Below are 22914 nucleotides of genomic sequence, written 5' to 3'. Positions count from 1 at the left end.
TGATACTGAATTTGGAACTTCATCACCATAAACTGTGGGCAAAAAAAAACAGTTGTTGCCCCCGGTACCGGGGTTCGTCAGGTCATGGACACGGTACTTCCGTAACGCAGCATAGAAGTGAATTGCGCAAATTACTGTATATTCTTTGTGAATTCTTAAAAGGCCACATAAAATGCGGTGCCAGGCCAGTTTTGGCTAAGGTGATGAACATACATGAACAAACATTGTACTTGCTAAGCATCAGCATGGTAGCATTGTCACTGCGAGCATTACCATTTATCTCACAGCACAGCTGTAGACATGAAATCACCCATTGCTCCATTTGAGTGATATGTTGTCGACTAAGACATGCATTCTTGTCTTCCCTGTCTTTTTTAACCTCCAATCCACATCCCCCTAAACAGCCTTGGCCAGCTGATATATTTTATAAAACCCTAAACTCACGGCTGTGCACATCACAAACTTCTTAATACCAGCTGCTTCCTCAGGAAATCACGACAAAGACTGTAGTTTGTGAGGCGTCTGAAAAGATATGCCAAGGGAACCGAGGCTTGGCTTTACTTTCATCACTGCACCACAGAGAGTATATTCTGCATCACAGTATATAATTTTGCAGTTTGAATGTACAGGACTGGAAACTGCAGCAAAACACTGTAAAGCCAGTATCAAAAATCTCCTGGCAACAGACCTCCTATGGCTCTATGACATCTTCATTACCCGCTGTATAAGGAAAGCCCAAAGCCTCATCAAGGGCACCAGTCATCCAGCCCACACACTAGTCTCACTCCTGCCATCTGGAAAACGATACTGGAGCATTAAATCACGCACCACCCATTTTAGATTCAGATTCTTCCCACAGGTAGTCAGAATAATGAATAGTACCCACACACACTATGCAGACACACAGACACTAAACCTCTGATGTGTACAGGGCTGAACGACTTTGAAAAACGATCTAATTGAGATTATTTTGATTGATATTACAATTGCAGTATGATTTGCAATATTGGAGGGAATTAGAAAAACGGATTTTTGAGGGGATCCGTACAAAACAAAGATACTTTCCCAAGTCTGTAGAATATGATATGTAGGCCAGGACATCTGTGCAGCACGACAATATTTTATTAAAAATTAAATTTTTTCACACTTTTTACCTTTAAAAAATATTGCACCTCCTACATTTTTAAAATTGAAGTAGACCATATTGCAATATTGATAAAATTTCAATTAATTGTTCAGCCCTAGATGTGTATAGTTCTGTGTTTATTGTCGATTTTCTGAGGTATTTTTTCATTTCTTGATCGAGGTTGAGTGCGCCACAGTGCAACAATTTTATTTATTAACACAGATGAACTAAGGGCGTCAGTTAGCACACCTAGTAGACCACACGCACCATGTACCAAGGCTCTGAATCTGACCCGCGCCTCATTAGCTGCATGTCTTCCACTCTCTCCCCCCCCCCCCAACATTTCCTGTCTGTCTTCAGCAGTCTTATCATTACTATGGTCAAAAAAACACCCAAAACAATAAGAAAAAAAAAGAAAAAAAAAAGGTAAATTAGATGTTGGCATCTGCCACTGGAGTAAACAAACTGATGTTAGAACTAATTAAACAATATGTTGTGTATTTTTGTAAATATGTATTTGATTGACCTCTATATAGAGTAATTAAAAATATTAATGCATGCCATTGTGTCAGCATTTGTAAAACAATATAATCGAGCAGAGCAAACAGGTAGAAAATCTCATTGAACTGCCCTCTAATGCTTGAAAATTTCACTCAGCTGTCAACTCCAATGTGTGACCTCAAGCCATTAAGGTATGTACTTGTACTGTAGCTGCATCTACAGTAATGGAACAAGGTGATGGCTGTGTTACTCTGAATCTTGTAAATGTAAGGGCATTATCCATATATTTATCCTGCTTACACAACCATTTAGTCTACCTTTCCTACCAAAGATAAAGTTTGGTCTAGCCATAAAAAGCTGCAAAGAATTCAAAGTTTCAGATTAACTCTCAGTGACGAGAAATAGCGTGCATTTATAGTCAATTAAATGTACAGCGTAGATCATTTATAGGGTACATTTCCTAAAGAGGTGCAGGTTGTCATGTGGCAAAATCAATCACACCTTCAGAGATCCGACAGTTGAATCAAGCTGTGTGCGTGGATTTTTAAGATCATTAATATTCTGTTTGAACATGATATTCTATATGTAAATAGGGGGTGGAGGAGAGACCTTACAATGATCATATGTGCCAGTCAGAGGAGGAAAGTGTCAGGATGTGAGTTGGCTCCCAAGACACACATTGTCATTTTCCATCTCCCTCACTGCAGCAGCAGCACTGACGGGGTGTCTTCCAGGCCAAGTGCAGCAGCAGCAAAAAGGCAGCAGGACGGTGAGTGAGAGGCCAGAGAAATTAGAATACAATGTGAATTTTAAAATAATATTATCATTCAAATTAACCCCCTGTCCTACGACTCAACATTTGTAAAAGTTCAAATTTAATGCTGGCGATATTCTATATTTCTGTCATTGCCAGCAAATATTATATAAAGAGCAAAACCAACAATGGAATGATCCTACTAGCACCTAAAGCCAGATTCATCCTATTCTTCATTATAACAAACACAACTATTGTAGATTATATTGAGACAATCCCAAATACCAAGCCCTGCTGCCGTAAAATGACTTACTAATGCACCAAGTGTATAACAAATGCACTATTTAGGCCTACTCCAGCACATGTTAATGACCTGTTTTTTCAAGATTTGTCTTCAGGAGGAACCATTGGGCATGGGGCTCAGGGTCACAAACAGGGTAAGGAATTCAGAAAGTGTTGAGAGATGTAGACGTAGAGAAATGCCAGACTTATCCTTTAACCATGATCACCACGTTACTGAACCTTAACCAAGTGTTTAAACTCAACCATATCTTAGCCATGCTAGTATTTATGAGCATATACGGTAGAAAGAAGAAAAGTGAACATTTAAATACACAGAAATACATAACAGCGAACATTGCAGCTACATTCGATGTGAGCACTTGAATGACGCAACTTATGACCAATTATTGTTGCTCAAACTGAATTTTAATCATGAAAAAAAACACATGCACACATTTAAGATAAACCTTTTATCTAAAGGTATGCAGCTTAGCTGGATTTGTCTTTGAAAGTTTTTATTTACTTTACTTTACATCCTCATGAGTATAATGAATGACAATGAATGTGGGTTAAAAAATTTATTATTATGCTGCAGGTGTTGTGGTTTGTCTCCAATAAAGACTTACTTGCACAGTCCTGATGTATCTGACTTTACAGACTCTTTGCTGGATACCAACATGAATTAATCAAACATACTTAATTTGTAAGCCGTATTCTGTGGGAGTGTTAAATATATCTAGAGAACAGGATAATGATCATAACTAAGATTGCCTTTGCTCCTTAACTGGACTTCTATAACAGTCAAATGCTATGATGTGGTATGTACATTTAGGAGCACAACAAATAAAATGTGAATATATTCTCAGCGTTAATCCTTTGGACTAAGAGGAGAGGGGGCATGAATAATTCAAAAGCAAAACTGCTGGTCAACCACCACATCAATGACTGGTAAATAATTCAGCCCTCAGACGGGGTGAGGAGCTGCTTGCTCCTGATTTTGATTGAGAGACACAGGGACAGGGCCTACTTATAGATTCTTGATGGGTTTTACCACATCAAGAGGAGAGGACAGGCAAGGAGGAGAGGAGCCAACAAATAATTCATTGGAAAGAGCTGCTGATGAGCAAGATGATGAAATCTAGAGTTTGTATGCTCAGATTGCATGATGAATTTGTCAATAGCTGCATTGCTGTTTTGTGTTTCCCTGCAGTCTCGGCTGTGGAATAGTAATGATACATTTCCATTTGGTTTTAGGGAAACTGGGAGCACTTCAGTTAGTCAAGGTCAGGGGCGAATAAATGGAAATAGTAAAGAACATTTCTGATATGTAGATGAAAAACATGAAAACCTACATTTGCATCAACACATCATTCTTATCCTCATAAAAATGCCCCAACAGTGGAATCTTTAAAAGGTAACAGAATTTCACCTTTTGCCTTTATCCATATTTCAGTGTACACTTCCCTGTTTCTCTCTAGCCATTCAAACACTTAACCTGCCATTCATGAACACATGCACATGTACTTTAAGGTAGGTTTAATCATATTAATGAGGTGCACCAATACTACAGTGATTTATAGAAGTAATATATTGTGTAGTGTACACCCAGATGTGCACACAGTCAGTCATGTGTACAACAGAATGATTGTGTGCACTGGTATATGTAATTGATGTCTTTGCAGGACATAAACTTAGCTGCCATCAACCTCACACACTCACACACTCACACATGTATACCTCCTCCACTTACGTCCAGTATTCATCCACCACACATACATTCAATTATTTTAAATTTCAAAGAATCACCATTTAACACTGGCTATATTTCCAATCTAAACATTACCCACGTACTGTATCCCCCCCATGCCCCAGTTTCCATCTTAAACTGTCACATTGTCAGTGATTTACATGATGACTCCCTGTTGTGTATTCTGTTCAACTTGACAGCAGCAATGAGTCCTCATATTAAAACTACAAAGTAGGTTGCCTGTCAATGCCTTCTAAAACGCAGCTAATGACTGTTTCTAAATTGTTTAGGTTCATCATGGTATCATTGTTCAGGGTAATGATAAAAGCTAAACCGATCACAAGCTAAACGGTAGGAATATGGCTGTTACAAAGTAATCTGCAGTTGCAACAGTTGAGCCAGGTTTCCTTCTGACATGCTAAGTGAAGTGATCTCCGCAGCCGGCTATGATAATTGCTACAATATGTTGCTATCTATCCATACCAATATATGATGATCAAGGCCACATCTGCTATGAGCTTTGCAGATACACTATAGGCATTTAGAGCTTCAGTACAGGGACTGTCGAACATAGTTTTAACTTATTGCGTCTGGTGTGAATTTGAGGTGTGTCTTTTTGCAGCACAATAACAACATAACACATATTATGCACTTGCTACTAAAAAAGGCACAACAACTACTAACTACCAAAGCTGTCATTCTCTTTACACTTTTCAACATCTTATTTGTAAGGCTCAGTGATGTTACCATAACATGCACTGTGATAAATATTATGTAACTGATATGAATCTTGCAAGTAGCACAACAAAGCCCTTCTTTTTGAGAATCAGTTTGACCCAGTGATGGAGTGTAATTTGGCTTGAGGAGGACTTTTTAATTAATTAATTAATTAATAATTAATTTCTGGTTATTTGCATCTTAAATTACCATAAACCCAAATAAAACCTTAGAATAGTTACAGTAAAGAACAGCTCATTTAACACAAGATCTGGATGATGGCCATACAAAACAGACAAAGGTTCACTATTTTCCCTACCGAACTGGCACAGCATCTTTATTTTTATTTTGTCTGCATGTGCTGGAGGCAGTGCTGGCACAGACCATGAGGATTTGGCAAACAGCACTTGTGCACAAGGGCAAATGTTGAATTTCAACAGAAAATCAAACTTTTGAGGCCAGTCCTTTTCACGAAAGCTGACTTTTCCACACTACTGAAAGCAGCCACCAAACTTCAAACAATCACTTCTGGACAAGATCTTAAATTGGCTGCATCCAGACTCAGCAAGCAAAGTAAACAGCAACAAATGACAAACTGGGCAAGCTGGGGTGCAATTGTGATCAGTCTCTCCAAATGTCTCAAATCGTTCAGGATGGATTTGGTGTCTTACAGAGCTTGCTGGACCAAGAGATGTAAAATCTTTCATTCATTATTATTAGAAATGATCATACAAGATCCCAATTCAAACATATAAATGACTGGATAAAAGTTACAAACACTAATTTCTCGGTCAGTGTTACTAGTGATGTGGGAAATGATTTATGAATAACATGCTGATGTGTTAAGTCATCTCCCATGTTATCACAGAGCCTTTTTTGCTTTTCGCATGTCATTTTATGCTATTTAGTCTCTACTGACTTATATTGTGCAGAAAGGGCATGACAGCATTGACTTATTTTAACTTATGTAACCTATTTAACATTTATCACGTATGTAATGAAACTTCACTGACCTAACTAACGTACTCACCTACCAGCCAGTTAAGAGGAGTGAGGAGGTCAGCAGTCATAAAACAGAGCAGTCAATAAAACAAGTTTTCAAAAATTCACCGCAACCACGAGAGGTCCTTGAGCATACCAGTCATAAATGAGCATAAAAAACGTTAGGCTGATGGGTTCAGTAGAATGCGAGATTAGCTGTAGACAGATACACAGATGCAAACACACACAAATACATGATCCCCTCCAAGCATACACTTGGTGGAGATAAAAATACTTTGTTTTATTCTGTGGGAGTAATTAGCTCTTTTCTCTCATAATTATTTAGGTGGGGGATTTTTGTATTACAACTGTGGTTCCACTTTGTGGAAGGGTCTCGAACGTAGGTGAAATGGGAAGTTTATTTGTGCTGATAAACTAACATTTCAGTGATTTTATGCAGCTGCCTTGAGAATTTATGACACCAATGATGTTATTACGCTCACACTGACATTTGTGTTTTATAGCTGGATAATTGTTTGGACTCTAATGAGAGTATATTTAGAACACTGCTCAATCTGGTTGTGTACCCACTAATTTCAGTATTGATTAAATGTCAATAGCATACTAGGTCTATACATTACGCGAATCTGCTCTGTCATTGTCTTTGAATAGTTCCACGGACTTGTGCTGAAAGTGCTGAAAACAGAGTATTATTCTAAAACTGAAGCAAAACACAACCTATCACCATTGCAATACACCGATTTTTGAACAAGCTGTGAATCTGAAAATCAAATGTCACACTGTGTGTGTGTGTGTGTTTTTTGTTGAAGTCAGACCAACCTCAGTTAGTTTCTTCACACATTATCTGTTTATCTGTTTACCTGTTGTGTTTACAGTTATTACCGATATACCTGTCAGTCAAACTGGGGGGAATTGGAAGGTTCACATATTCCTGTTTTTTGAAAATCTATATGATTGTATTGTATTTAAAGAAGCTATAATCAATATTTTTACATTAACAATGGATCAAATGCCTTCTTGTGATTAACCCACAGAGAAATATCACTCAACTCTACTGTTATTAACCTCATTTCCAGGCACAGCAGGCAGCTGATTTAATTGAAAATGCTGCAGACCCTCTGCCCACTACCTGCTCAGTACCAAAAAGCAGAATGGACAAAATTAGCAACTAGCTGGTGACCATAGTCAAGAATTTAGCAGCTAAAGAGCCAGATATTTTCCACAGGAGTTGGTTGAGACCCCAACAGAAAAAGAAGAAAAAACTAAAATAACTAAAGATTAAGAAAGAGTGATTACTGGACTATATTTTACACATATATATACACACACACACACACATCTATATATATATATATATATATATATATATATGTATATGTATATATATGTGTATATATATATATATGTATATATATATATATATGTGTGTGTGTGCAAAATGTATTGGGTGAAAAAGTTACTTTGGTGACAGGTTAAAGTCATTTAAGTACTTGCTGTCAGCAGATTATAAACGATTACATAATCTAGGCTGAGCTGACAATTGTGATACTTTTCATAGTAGTTATAGTAAATCACATGCTGCAGAAGCTCATAAAACTAAAAATTCACAGAACCACAAAGATGCACATTTAAGATGCATATGGCAAAAACACACAGAGATAATATTATTATAATTCAGTGGGCTTTATTTTACACCTTATATTATGCATTTTATGTTATTTTTAAAATTATTATCAAGTGGATTTTATGCTCTATTTTATTTTACATTAATTATGGAATTCTATCCCTGTTTTTATGCTCATCTTTTTTTTATGCGACGCACTTGGTGCATGTCATGTTGAGCTGTATTTCTTGTATGAAAGGTGCTAAACAAATTAAGTTTATTGTTATTATTAAAGACATATACACAGATAATGTCAACGAGGCACATCAGGAGCTCTCAAATGGTTATGATATAGATTTATGTGTTCTGACATCCCACAGATGGTGTGAATTAGTCAGGGAGGGGGTGCCAGCACGAGGTCAAGAGAGATAACGTGGCCTTCAGCCTGCCACTTGGGAAACCAAAGCAACAGACACGTGAAGCTGCTGCTGCAGTGCAACAACTCAGAGCCTGCTACAGCAGCTGTTATTGAAGGTAGAGAAGAGAAAGTGCTCCCGTAAACTGCCCTAATCTCATCATCCTGAGAGATAAACAGCACTGAAAGGAGCCACAGTAGCACAAACCTGCATAAAAGCAGGCTGGATGATAGAAACGCTACATTGATTTTGACAAAGAGCAGAAAAATAATTTTGTAAATATGAAGACACACAAACCAGATCAAATGGGTTTCTAAATGTGTAATGATTGATTTTTATTTCATTGCCTGGAGATGATTTTGCATTTGAGACTCGTTTTCTATTAGCCGGTACTTACTGGTAATATGAAAGGTGATATAAACAAATGATTTTGTTGAGAATTATTCAAAAGGTAAAAAGTAAGGGTCCTCAGCTTCGTGAGTAGTCGCTTCTTTTCAAGGTAGCCCTTTCTGCATACCTTGAAAAACGAGCCAAACGAGAGATACTTAATGTTCCATAAAACAAAGAAGCACAGAGAATTAGCAGATTGCCTAAGGAGACAGTTACCATATGTTTGACAGAATGAGGGACCAATAAGTGGAGTGAGAGCTGCAAAAAAGAGAGGGCGAGAGGGAAAAAAATCGTATAAAGTACTGTACATGCAGTAAATATGAGACAACGAGAGAGGCTCACCTGATTGATGTGTTTCAGTTTGTCAATGATCTGATTTATTACAGGGTCTGCTCCCTTTACTTTGACTTCGGGGTTGGCACTCTGAGCCTTGATCCCATTGCCTACCACTCGGAGGGTGTAGCTGTGAACAAAGAACAACAGACAGAGGGGTCCTGTAAGTATTTTCATACATTCATCAGTCATTTTTAAGCATAACATGAGCAATACTACTGGTGGACAGTAACTACTTAAGTACAATTTGAAAATGTTATGTTAGCTACTGCTACTCCACTGCATTTTAGAGGGTGAGTGAACATAATTGTTACTAGTTACTTTTCACACTAAGACTATACATAATACTATATGATATGCACATAAAACATCATGCATTGTTAAATATTAAATCAGAGGTCCCCAAATGTTTTGCCTTGTGATTTAAGCAGTGTCTAGTTGAGGCTCCATGTCATGTTTCATTTGTCTATGATATAATTCAAATGCTTGAGGCTCAAAACGGTAAAATGTTCCAATATTTCACAAGAAAGCAAAGACTACAGAAAAGTCCAAAGAATGAGTTTAAATTTGTGAGGAAGAAATATTTTTTTTCTTTCCTGTCCCATTAATCACCTCACAATCTCTCAGATGTATCTTGTGATCCTTTAGAGGGGGCCCAACCCCTAAGTTGAGAACCTTTGGACTAAACTATCTAACTGTATCTATAAGTAGTTAAAAGTAGTTAAAAGTAGTTCCACCTCAACCAGCTACAGTACAGTAAAATGATGCTTACACATGCATCAGTGTTAACAATATAATAATGTAATATATAATATTTACTTGTACTTACTTAAAGTACATTTTGCTGATAATACTTCTGTTCCTTTACTTAGGCAGTATTATGAATGCAGTGTTTTTTCTTGCAATGGAGTACATTGTTGTACTGGTACTTTATTATAGAACTGAGTACTTCTTACACCACTGAGAAAAATACTGGCAATGGGTCAGAAAAGCAACTTCGATGCCATCACTCCGCCTAAACTGCAATCTTTTATCTCTTTTTGTCTTGGGAAGCAATACTCAAAACAATCAAGATTCTGAACTCAAACAAAGGTGATTTGTGATGTTGAGGAAACAACTCACCTTCACGTGAACATGTGCATTAGGGTTTGTACCTGCTGCATTGCTATGGCTGCATATTACATGTATGTTTTATAAAAATAAAAAAAATGAAGCACTTCATTAACTCTGAAATTAAACGAGTAAACCACACTGTAAGTACAGTATACTGTATACGTTAAGTATACAACTATTCATTTATATGTGCCTGTGTGAACCTTGTGTCATTAATCTTTTAAAGCAGTACATTGTTGTTATAGCTTGCTAATAGGCATCAGTTCACCTCAAGGACTCCTCACTGTTTAGTTTCACAGTTCAGTCTGTCAGCTGTAATGACTCTGATCATGTCGGCTGGAGAGTGAGCACAATACACTCACATCTAAATCTCCAGCATATCATTTAATTAAACTAGTAGATCAAGGTAAAGTCACTATTTGCGGAAAGACCTGCTGAGCTCTTTGTGTAAGGCTCTGTGTATGTGTGTGTGTACCCTAACCACCAAGGTGTCAGCCCGTTGTCACTTTGAAGTTAAATATCTGGATTAGAGAATAAAAAATAAAATCACTGGCTAAAATGACTGCTGGCTGATTATGTAGCAGCTTACATAAATTGGGTGTGCTCTTCAAGCAACAGAAGGTCAGAAAGAAAAAAAATGTATGAATAAATAAAGTGCACGAAGCATGGGTGCCTAATTTATTTAAAAGAAAAGGTGGGTGGCATAATTCAAATTTAGTTGGGATGTCTGGGTCCTTGAGATGTAATTGTGATGTTAATTTCCGGCAAATCGGAACTCCTAAATGTGATTAGTTTTGGAAAAATACAGCTCCCATTAGGTTTACTTTTATCAGCAGTCAGTTATCGCCACTATTTTTCTTATTAGGCTCTTTCTTCTCTTTTTTGTGGCCTCCGTCCTTTCAGTCTCTGCAGTGGCTGCTGTCTTTCTTCTGGCAGACACGTCAAATAAAATATTAAAGTGAACATTTAAAATCTATCTACAAAAACATTGCTTTCGAAATTCAGAGAACACACGCAGATACCCAAGGTTGTATTTATAAAACTGATTTTTTTTGGCAGATTTATACAAAGGACTCTATCAAAGGGAGAAAAAAAACACACAAAACACAAAACACAATCAAGCAAGACAATATTCAAGTTTTTTGTTGGCTTCATTTGGGCTCAGTTTTGCTACATTTGTGTGTGACTCATGTCATTTAGTTTCAGATTTATTAGATGTTAAAATAATCAATATTTTCCATATGTGCTATACAATGATATATGATCCACCATGTGCTGTTCATATAAAAAGGAGTATGGATGCAAGGGATTGGAGACATCTTGCTGGTTAACCAGCTGCATGTTAGATCTTAGAGTAACTTAGAGCAAGGTTACTGCAGTGCATGCCGAAAAGTTCTCAGGTTTTTTGCCATAACATGATTTCACTGAAAAACTTGGGTTCTTGTCTGCATCTAAACGTAGGGAGGTCTGAAAGTGAAGGCCCTGTTTGCTCGCAGGAGTAGGTGCCTGTGCCTGGAGGCTGATGTGTTAAAACTAAACTGCACCTGAACCCTGTGTACTGGAGTGATGATCCCGCTGCCTCTAGCTCTGTTTAATCCCTGAACATACCTGCTGAGATGAAGATTGTATGTGTAAGGACTAGAAATAAAGATAGTCCTTGTTGAGTCTGGCGCTACTATAAGTTGTTAATTGTTGTTGTTGAATTGTTATGGGTATACCTAAAAATCAATCGTAAAAGGTAGATTACTGGGCTCACTCACACTTGTAGCCTTTGACAATCTCATAGGTTGCTTAATGCTTATAACACACCACCCTATGTAACAAATGCTAAATCGTCATGACCTTTACTGCAGCCTTTTTCCTCCTTTCTGTACAGTGCGATTGAAAGCAGATTGAAGAGATTACTACATCAGAGCCATCTGTGCCCAGTTCCACCAAATGAAAATGTGTATAGCCACCCATCTGTATTAAAAAACATGTATGTAGAGAGATGTATGTTATTACCAAAAACTATTTAATATTGTGAAAACCACAGACATGTGTGGATTTAATGCAGTTAAACGTGGAAGAACATATAAAATATTATTGGTATCAATGCGCGCGCGCACACACACACACACACACACACACACACACACCTCTTACATTCAGTAAGCAATGCATTTCCTTATGCCACTGGGATCCATAACCTGAAACATATACAATTTCTTGTAACATGCTGCAGGGCTGGCAATGTAATGCAAAGACTCTCAGTGGGTTGCATAACCAGAAAATAAAGGTCTGCTCCATAAAAGGTGTCACATATAAAAAACATTGATCATAGTCATCATATATTCTTCAGGTTGTGTAAAAGCATACAGTAGCACCAAGCACAACCTTTAAGAGGATATCAAACAGCTAAGTGATTGCCTGTGTCTCAATGGACCAGCAGCAGGATCTTATAATCCATATACTTCTCCCCAAAGGGACGCTTGGTTTGCATCTCATCTCTGTTCACAGCCCTAGATTGAAAATTTCAATCATTTTATTCTTGGCTCTTATCCCTATCTCATTCAACTATATTTGTCTGTGCAAGTGCAAAACCCCCACATCTGGAACAAAGAAATCTGAGGCCTCATGTACCCTATTCCTTAACTTTGTGACAGAGTGGGATTGATATGTAGTAATTTACTCTGATCAGTACGACCCTCATCCAGACATCCTCCAGTGTACTGTAATACTGTGGTCATGCATAAAAACACAGATGCAAGCTACTGTAAAGAATTTAAAACGCTTTCTGTTTCTAATATTTTTGTCATGGGGGCTATGACGGGCAATGGTTGAGAATAAGTCATAACGCACTGCAACCTATAAGACCGCACTGCAACCATAACAAAACACAATAGACAAAACACAATCAAATGAAGAAAAGATCATTGACAATTTCAACACATATGCAACATAGCAAAGTGTGCTGCGAGTATATACAACACAATCAAATACGGAAATGCTGCAAGTTGCACGGAAGTTACAAAATAAAGTTTCATGGGGACACTAAAACAGATGGTTGTGGCTCATGGAGTTACTTACACATTTGGCGTAATAGTATACATCAGCCTGTACATTATATACACCTGCTATGCACTAGGTGGAAAGCAGATACTGTATTTATATCTCAATCATATAATCAGTTGTTAATGTCAATGTTAAAACTAAAATAAACTTAAACCTGCAATATGTTTTGGCCACTTGAAGGCACCTGAAATAAGTTGTGAACACAACATTGACATATCAAGTTTTAAATTAATATAGCAAACAGTTGTTTACCAATTTGCTGTTACGGAGCAACATTATAATTAATTTTCATTGGTCAATATTTCACTCTTTTAGCTCTGTTTTTGGTCTTCACCAACTCCATAGGAAAATATCAGGCTAAATGCGCCACAATGTTCACTAGCTATTCACCAACTGTGTTAACTTTCTGTTGTTTGGTGCTGAGTAGGTAGCGTAGAGTGGGTTTTTAAAGCATTGTCACTGAAAACAGCTACCTTTTTCAGCCTAAAACGACACTACTGCATTGAGAGTGAACTGTTTTCATCATGCTGGCACATGTTATATTGTTAAAGATGTTTTCTTCATTTTCTTATTTTTGTCTATTTGCATGTGTTTTCTTAAAGAGGTGGTATTATGCTCAATTTCAGGTTCAAAATCCTATTTAGGGGTTGTACCAGAACAGGTTTACATGGTTTAATTTTCAAAAAACACCACATTTTTGTCATATTGCCAGAGATGCTCACAAGTCTTTGAGCTAGAGTCCAAGTCAAGTCTCAAGTCTCTGAGCAAGAGTCCACGTCAAGTCTCTCGTGGTTATTATGAATGTTGTATCACCTGCTGCGTTCAATCCAGGTTGCTAATAAAACTTCATAGCTATAAGGAATACTGTTAACCTGTTTTTCATTTACAGAGCATAACCATGTAATGTGCAATGCAATTAATGGCTTATAAACTACTGTAAGTCAACAAACCCTGTTGACTCTCAAACCCAGTGTAAAGTTAACTAAATAATACTGTAATGTTACATGGTCAACAATAAAGCTGTAACATGTTTTTAACTTAAAGAGCACAACCTGTGCAATGCAGTTAATGACAGCTTATAAACTACTGTAAGTCAACACATCCCCCAGCAGCTCCTAGTTAAGGACTACTAGCCAATCAGAAGCAGAGAAGGGCGTGTCAGTGAGAAGCCTGTAAACGCGGCTTCGGTTCAGCTGTAAATGTTGCCGACCAGCTTGGCAACATAGACTGGAGCAAGAGTTTCAGAGTGGTGAGTTATTAATCTGTAACAAATGCACCTTTCATCCATAAAGTTTTAACAAAGCTCTGTCTCTACATCACAATAACAACTTTATGCATGGTTCAAATTAGGGGGGGGGGATTGGGGGGCGGGGTCTGACCCCCTAGTTAAGGCTTGGACCCCCTCAAAAGAGGCAAAACCAACAGTTCAGAGGGTCTTTCTTACCTGTAATTGTAAATATTACAATATATTTCCCATACTCATGCCTTATATTTAAGAATCTTGAAACGATTTCAGACACCCCTAAAATGGACCATATCATTTCCTAACATTGACGTTAGTTAAACGTCTTGTCTGTCTGCATCACTCGCAGCGGCAGCTGCACCAGTCCGGTGCGTCACACGGTATGGAGACACTGCAGGTTAATGTCAGTAGTTAACTATCCAACTGCTTTAATAAACTTATCTTTCCTACCTTCAGAATTTAGTAATTAGCATTTCTTTTACTTAAAATAAGCTATCTGATGTTAACTAGCTGAGAGCCCACCCTATCATTTCATTATAACTATGTAATTTCATATTTGATGTAATTGTCACCTAACACCTGGTGCTTAGGCATGAGCAGTGAAATTGGGGATTAGTAATTGTAGAGATACATTTTTACGTCAATATAGAGTGTATTCATTTGAAGTCTTTTGTGAGTCTTTTCACATTAAACATGACATTTGTTTTAACTCTGGAATTCCCAAAAATTTGCTAGTGTATGTTGAACCTTTAAACTTGATGAGAATGATAGGAATTAGGAATTAGAGATAATAATGCAGACTGTATTTTATGATAGTGTCATTGGTTCTGGTTCAGCATTGTATGGGTCTGTTTTGAGCGGTCATGATGGTCTGCTGTTGTGTGTCTGACTTGCTGGCAGTTTTGCTCTAGAATATTTGGTGACCCCTAAAAAGTTGTGGTATGGGGCACCCATCAACTGGTGTAATGAATTTGATTTATAATCATCATCTACAGACTGCAGACATTAGTTAAATAAGCTTCCTTTTTTGACCTGGAAAAAAATGTACCCCCCATTTGTTGTCACTGTATAATTCGCACCCTGCATTTTTGTCCATTGACTGCCTGGAGGGTAGCTACTGTTTGGAAGGGAGAGGATGTGTGTACTGCAGCTCAGTGTTTTTCAACTGGTGTTGTTGGGGGCGTGTCGGAATAGCCGCTTGGCGAGTGTTAAATGAGGCGCATTTCGCTTTCATCCCTGTGTCGTCACAGGGATGAAAGGGAAGCGGCTGGACTACAAACGAGCTGTTTTCAGGCAGTTCAGAGGAGAGGTTTCTGTGAGAACTCCCTTTGGACTGGACTTTGGGCTTTTTCACTTTGCAAACCTGTTACATGCACAAAACAGGTATATAACTCAATAAAGGAGAGGGAAAAAGCCAAAAAGCATAATACCACCTCGCAACCATGGTTTTGTATATAATGCAGTTCACCATTTGTCAGAATTCATAACAGTGCCCAGTTTGAGATACATCGCAGGTCCCTTTTTAAAAAAACATCTTAGTCTAAAAGTAACACTTAGAAATTAAGATGCAGTGTTTCAATCTGCTTGTTGTGATTTCTGGAAGCACTTTACTGATGGCAACCGAACAATCCCAACATCATTTAACTAGCAGGTCTCAGACTCTTACTGTTTTAGATCTATTAGTATGCTTCTGCTGCCTTTGAGGTATCAAACATGAGTTGCAGCTGAGCATGCCTTTTAATTACTGGCAGTCACAACATCTGTCTTCCAATTGTGAGTTCAGATGTATAATTACAATGGTGAAGACGGTGTTCTTTTAAACAGAAACTGCCAGCTTTTCCTTTTTTTCCTTCCTAATATGTGAAGCTGGCCATTAAAAAAACTGTTGAGGATAAAAGCAACAACAAGGCAAGAGCCAATTATGTTGATTCAAATTAAATGAATCTCAAATCAATGTCAGTTATCTATCAAGCTGATATGTGATTTTCTTTTCAGCTGTTTAAAATAAATAAATCATTGGTGTCTCAATTTTCCCGAATGCAACTGGATCAAAATGTTATGGAGAGAGAGTTCAGTGGCTCGGGAGATGAAGGACGTAGACCATGCGTTGTTCATGGTTGGCTGAGTGAGAAACAAGCAGGCCTGCGGTTAGTAGGCTAGAAGGCAGGTATTGCCTTCAAGTTGTCACTGAGAAAACAAAAGTCCTCCTGGCTCATTGCCGAGCACAGGGAGAATCTTGGAGAGTCTGCCACTTCAAATCAGCCTGTTCACCTAAGCTCAGAAAGACAGAAAAAACTTCGGGCAAGACAATTCAACAACATGCAGTTTAATGTGTAAATTCAACAAGAGAGCCATGCTTCAAACAAACATCTGTTTTGTACAATAACCCAGAGTTAATTTGGCAATAAGGATATTAACTCTGCAACACTGTAATTAAATAATACATTATGTTACATACCTCCTGCAGTATATAAGTACATGTTTATATTCCACATGTTCACTAAGTAAAGTATTTTCTGATATCTGCAGGAACATAATTGTTATTTGTGCACAAATTCTGAATCAGATATATTAATTGCCCAGCAAAACTTTCAGACAGGTTGTATTAAGGTATTTTCATAGAGGATTATTATAATCAGGATTACAAGGTTTGTGTATCTAGAACTGTGTACCTTTACTGAGAGCTGGGACAAAGAGGATAATACAACAACAGTCAACAGTGCCTCAGGCTAAGATTTAGGTACAAACATCACTACTGCCATGTTTGTTCCAATTACTAGGAAGCCCTGGGCCTTGAAGTTGAATTGACTTGTGCCAGGAAGACACTATGGAATTAGCCAGACAGAGCTGTTTGAGCAAGGTGGCAGCGGTAATTAATATGGTCTGGTAGTTGGTCAGTGGGTAATGAGCATTTTGTGTCTGGAGTCTGTACTTACACTGTTGTACTCGGATGTTGGGTCTCGCTCGTATGAAGAGACAGAGCAATTACAGATTCATAAACACAAAGTTTTGCAGGACTGTGAAAACTGAATGTGTAAGTGCACTCTAATGGCAACGAAGCAAAGACCATTTAGAGGAAATGAGAGAGGAAAGATTGACAACGTCAACTGAACTCAGCTGAACGAAGTGGATTGTATAATGGAGGCTTATGATAATGACAAAAAACTAAAAGTAATGTGTGAAAAAAACAACAACACTAAATATGTTTAAATCTAATTCACTAATGTTTATGTTTTTGGCTTTTAGCCAACAGAATTAAGTATGATTAATGAATTATTTCATTAAGCAATGTTACACTTTACCGTCATTACTGGTACGACATTGATGCAGTTAAACTTTTTTCTAGTGTTATTTTTTCGTTTCCCTGGAAAACAGTCCAGTCAGTAGACTCCTATGTAATGAAACTTATAGTTTACTACTCCAACCCTTGTCAATCAACAGAAACGATTTCTAGTCCCTGTTGAGTCAGCCAGCCATCTTTGTCTATTCTAGAGATTGTGAGATTTCCTAAAGTGAACAACTACCACACATACAAACACAAAACTGCCTTTCTTGATCATTTTAACTAACTATGATAGCTTTTTTCCATGGATAGATTTAGCTACTTTGTCCGCAAACTGCACATGTATTTTTAAGCTGAACAGATTTCTCAATACAGAGTATGCCAAGTTATTTACACATTTAAAGTATCAACATGACAAGGAAACATTTTGAGTGAACATATTTACAAAGTGTTAAATGTTAATATTGAACGTATTAAAAAAATGTAGGCAACTATATTTCATTTGCTTTCCCTACAATATCCACCCATAGAAACTAAAGCACGATTACCACTGGAATAAGGTTGGGGAGATATCATGGTCTTAGTTAAATATTGAAAAAGTCGACTTGAAGCCCGAAACAGGACGCATTGAGTTTTTCAATATTTAAGCAAAACCATAACATACCAACACATGGGGCGCATGACAGCCTCCAAAGTCCTGCTGCGTACATCAAAACACCCACCTCGACTTCCTCTCTATGACTTCCTACAGTGTAGCAATGACTTCTAATGTAAAATGTTATGCTTTTCCAAGATTGGTGGTTTTATGTTGTGTGTTCTTTCGGTGCCCTGTGCTGTTTATTTGCTCATTTATAGTGGAACTGCAATTACAGAATCCAAAAGAAATTTCCCCATCATGGACAAATGAAGGATATCTTGATCTTGAAACTCCTTGGACTTGGAAGAATGTTGCCAGTGACTGTAATGCACGTAGCAATTATGCTTTCTCCTAAATGTATTTGTCAAAAGACATTAGTCCTATATAAACACATTTTGTAGGAGACAGAGTTGAAGTATTTGAGATCAGTGTGTCCACATGAATCAAATATTAAATGTTTTATGCTTTCAGTTATTCACTTGATTATACTTCTAATGCTCCTGACTTCAGGTTCATGTGCCCATTCACTCAATTTAACAATGACAATGATTCAAGGGGGACACTTTGTTCACTTGGTGTTTGTTTGTTTATTCATTCATGTTTTTTACAATGCATATTGCTTGGGGAAATTACGACACACACTCTTTAAATGGCACAGAGCCCCAAGATCCCTGCACAGGAGGAGCACAGTGTGTGTCGGTGGAACAGACAGTATGCTAAAACTACAGGGGTCAAGTCAGTACATAAATTTATTTATTTTTTCACCAATCCTCCATCAACCATCAGTACAAGTTGGTGTTAACAGGTTTTGATATCAAAGTCAATGACAAATTTCACTCACATGTACTCACATTTCAACCGGTGCAAGTGCCGTAAAACAAAGCTTATGTCCATCAGTAGTTGAATGAACACTGACTGCTGCATGTTTAGCTTTATTGTGCCTGCTGTTGCTATAACCTCCCGGTGCACCAGCCTCACCTTGATAGCCACAAGTAAACTATTTGTACAAATCCCGAGTGAACTGTGTATAAACGGCATTCCTCCAACAATTTGAACAAATTTACATAAACAAGTACCAGCATATGGCACTGCACCTCTCTTAACACTGCCCAAAATGACACCTTATCTCCCATTCACAGAAATCCATAATTAGGGTTGTAAAAAGCAAGTTATATTGTATCGATAATTTCCCTGCAAAGCTGAGTGGTTCTGCGTGCATATGAGCTACTGCATCATGCACGCTGTTAAAGCCAAATACATATGAGAAGTCCTCAAATGGCAATGGAACTTTTATAACACCTCTTAAATATTTGAGTTTTATGGAAAGTAATAAGGACAAATGGAAAAGTTGGCTATCTAGAAGGTACAATGGCCTCATAAAAGCAGATGGTCACCGAAAGAGGGAATTTTTAAAGATGTTAATGCCCCATAAGGGCAATAATGTTGAGAATTAAACAGATGTTGTAAGAGCAGGGCAGACAATAAAAGACTCATCAGAGCTTTTATGATATCAGTGATCAACATGCCCACATCCAAAATAACGTATTGCTGTATTTTCTTTATAATGTACGAAAGCTTTCTCTTGACCATATGTCTGAAAGTTTTATTTGACTACAGAACATAAATTAATAATTTTGAAGAATTTCATGTACTGATTTATTCGCCTCAATCCAGTGCAGATTATCAAAGTCATCACTCTGATGAAAAACATTTTTTTCCTCTCTGGCACAAAACTTAAGAGGCTTAGTCATCTTTGCCATCTTCATCCATTGACTGAGCTTGTTTAAATTTCTGCAAACACATATAAACAAATAAGCAAGCCTAGAGCAACACCGCTTATTCCTGGGCTATCAAATAGAAGGGCCAGTGAGGATGTCAGGTTTAAAGTAAACACTTAAGCAGTGATTGGACTTCCTTTCACAATGGTAGTGTTTCATAACAAGGTATCTATCCAGCCTGGCAGTTGAGCAAACGGAGTACAAATGGATAGTACTACGGCTTGAAGAAGAATGCTGTACCACCCTTGTGTTACATGTGATACTGAAGCAGGGTATTAACATGTAATTTGTCAGCGCTATGCTTAGCAGTGCTGCAACTCTCAACGTCCATAAATTATCAATTCTTTACTTTCAAAAGGTATGAGCAAGAGGAAGCACACAATTTCCGCAGCACTGAATACATCAAGGTGAGCACTGACGAATCTGTACCCTTTTAATCTCTTGCTGGCAGAGTATGTGTACATAGACAACCATAAGATAGCTTATTGTTATTTTTAACATGTTTTTGAAGTAGTTACTGTAACTAAAGGGATATTTGTAGCTGTGTGTTAAAGGCAGTGCTGGAGAAAGTACTTTGCTCATTTACTGAAATAAATCTAGTAACATGTAAAAATACAAGGCATTACGTAAGCAGTACATTAATTTTCATTATCACTGATATAAATTAAACTTAGAAAAATATGAATAATAATAATGACAGATTCATTAAATAAACATTACTCAGCACGCAGTATGATGCCATACACTAATTACACCAATAGACGCACAGATTAGGCCCAGTTTCAAGTTCCAGATTGCACTGTGTCTAGGTTTTTGTCATCACATCTTTGATTATTTTTACCACAGCTGGCAGGACTAAGTAGCCACATCTGCTGCTTCTATAGCCACAGACACTGAGATCCACCACACCTCTGAGAAAACACAGCAGCAGTAAACAACACACTGGCAAAGGGGACCAAAATACCAACAGTCTAATCACCCCTGTGAAACTGTTTGCAGATATTTGCTCTCAGCCTCATTCTTCTTTCTTACTCAGTGTAACAGTGGCCAGAAAAAGGATAAAACTGCTGCTCGAAAGCCCACGAAGTGAATGACAGCTGCAAAACACCAGTCAGAGTGATTTAAGTTGTATTCGGGGTATTAAGAAGTCTCTGTGTCACCAAATTCAAAAGAATGACAGTTATCATTGAAAGGCAAACAAGTGCAGCTGCAGAGAAGCAGACTCCCTGGAAAGTGTGGGTGGAAATGTTTTGCACGACACATCAAACTTATCTGCTGCATGAATTTTATATTTTTTGTTTATTATTATACATAATACAAAATAGAAAAAAGGAGATGATTTCGACAATTTGATATAATGGGATGGTCAAAATAATAAGAACACTTTACTGTGCAGTATGTAGTATCCCCTGCACATTCATGCATTTACTGTAATACTTCCACATCACTTTACATTTGTTACTGCATTAAGACTGGGCTTTCTATCACAATATTCACAGCAAATTCTAGGATCACTCGGTTGTTCTCCGCATGGACATTGCATCTTCGTGTGAACACTGAGACAGCTGTATACCTGTTAAAACGGAGCACCCTATGCTACGCTGGAATTATAACAAAATCTTGGCAAAGACTAAAGAAATAGTGAAAGGAGGAAACACATTCAGAAGCAGCCCAGGAGTCTGGTGACGCCTACACATTCAAAAGAGGAGGCATTAAAACTGTCCTGGCTGTATCTATATAAATTAGTGTTGTGTTAAATATTGTTTAAGGCACAATCTGTAATGCAGATGTAAACAAAATGTTGATTATAAGTCAAACTGTTCACTTACAGCTTTAGTTTAAACATATTAATTGCACATCGGTCAGTTTTCCTCTTCTGTTATACTCTAAGCATTGATCTATAATCATGACCATACAGACTATGTGAATCGAGTGTTTTTTTATTGGGTTTTTTTTAACAAGCAGGTTGACAGGTCCATCTGCCCATCCATCCATCATAGTCCTGTTAGCTGTGATAGCATAGCAGAGGCAAAAGGGTGGGTGAACCCTTTTATTTACCACAATAGCTCTGATTGTAACCTTCATAAAGGCAGGTTTGATTACAGGGCTGTTGCATTAGATTGCATAAGTTTTAGTTAGGTGTACCCGGAAACTAAAAACAAAGTGAATAGTAGAGCTGAGAGCGAAAGCGATGAAACATAGTAGTGTTGTGTAACATTTTCCTTCCATGTCATATCACCAATCTTTCTTGAGAGACAGTAAAACTGCTCGGTCTAAGTCAATTTTATAGTTGACTGATCACATACTGCAGTGTCTCTCACTTCATCCTCTGATGGGCTTATCTCTGTTTATGTTTCCGCACGGTATCTCCTTACACTCGTCTCTATATGGCCAATCACAGGAGAATAATACAACTGCAAAACTGCACTCCTTACAGCCAGTACTGCTCTTAAGACTACTGCTTATCTCCCCTGTGGTCCATCACAATTCCGCCTCTCTCTCAATCTCTCTCTGTTTGATGCTAAATCAGTCAATATGTTTTCCCCTCAGGTATGGCTTGCTGTTTAACTTGTTTTTGTAATTAAGGCAATATTCAACAAACTTCTTGGGTGCTGTGATCACAGCTGCAGTACATTCATTCTTCCACAAAAAAAGCTTTAAACAATGCATGTATTCAGAGGGAAGCTAACTGATGTGCCTGAACAGTAGACAAACAAGTGCAGTTTCAAAAAATAAATAAAAATTGATGCATGGGCTTTTTTAGCTAATTTGGTATTAGCATATTCAACAAAACATTCAACAAACAGTGCGTAGTGTTTTGGATGATGTGTTCACAGCATTTTACAAAGTAAGATTAAAGTTACATGTTTATTCATTTAAAGAGCTCAAATTGGGCTGATCCTTATTAGCACAAACTGTGAGATGCTTCCTTGTT

General features: G+C 37.6%; 1 protein-coding gene across 3 annotated transcripts in view; it reads right to left on the bottom strand.

The window, feature by feature from the left end:
* Nucleotides 1-22914, bottom strand: part of gpc5a (glypican 5a) — a 142351-nt gene that overhangs the window by 76586 nt on the left and 42851 nt on the right. Inside the window, exons 7-9 of one of the 3 annotated variants that reach the window (XM_038701277.1) lie at nucleotides 8881-9001; nucleotides 8755-8796; nucleotides 8485-8665 (exon numbers count right to left, since the gene is read on the bottom strand). In XM_038701277.1, the coding sequence (XP_038557205.1) occupies nucleotides 8531-8665; nucleotides 8755-8796; nucleotides 8881-9001 (298 nt within the window). In that variant the 3' untranslated portion in view covers nucleotides 8485-8530. Of the gene's footprint in view, nucleotides 1-8484; nucleotides 8666-8754; nucleotides 8797-8880; nucleotides 9002-22914 lie in introns of those variants that run through there. The other 2 variants (XM_038701278.1, XM_038701276.1) reach the window with 2 other exon arrangements.

The sequence above is a fragment of the Micropterus salmoides genome, unplaced genomic scaffold, assembly GCF_014851395.1.
Source record: "Micropterus salmoides isolate LMB-PRFRI ecotype aquatic unplaced genomic scaffold, ASM1485139v1 Ms_hic_scaffold_6, whole genome shotgun sequence".
Taxonomy (NCBI): Eukaryota; Metazoa; Chordata; class Actinopteri; order Centrarchiformes; family Centrarchidae; genus Micropterus; species Micropterus salmoides.
The sequence above is the reverse complement of the archived record's forward strand: the minus strand, read 5'-3'. Positions and strand labels throughout refer to the sequence as shown.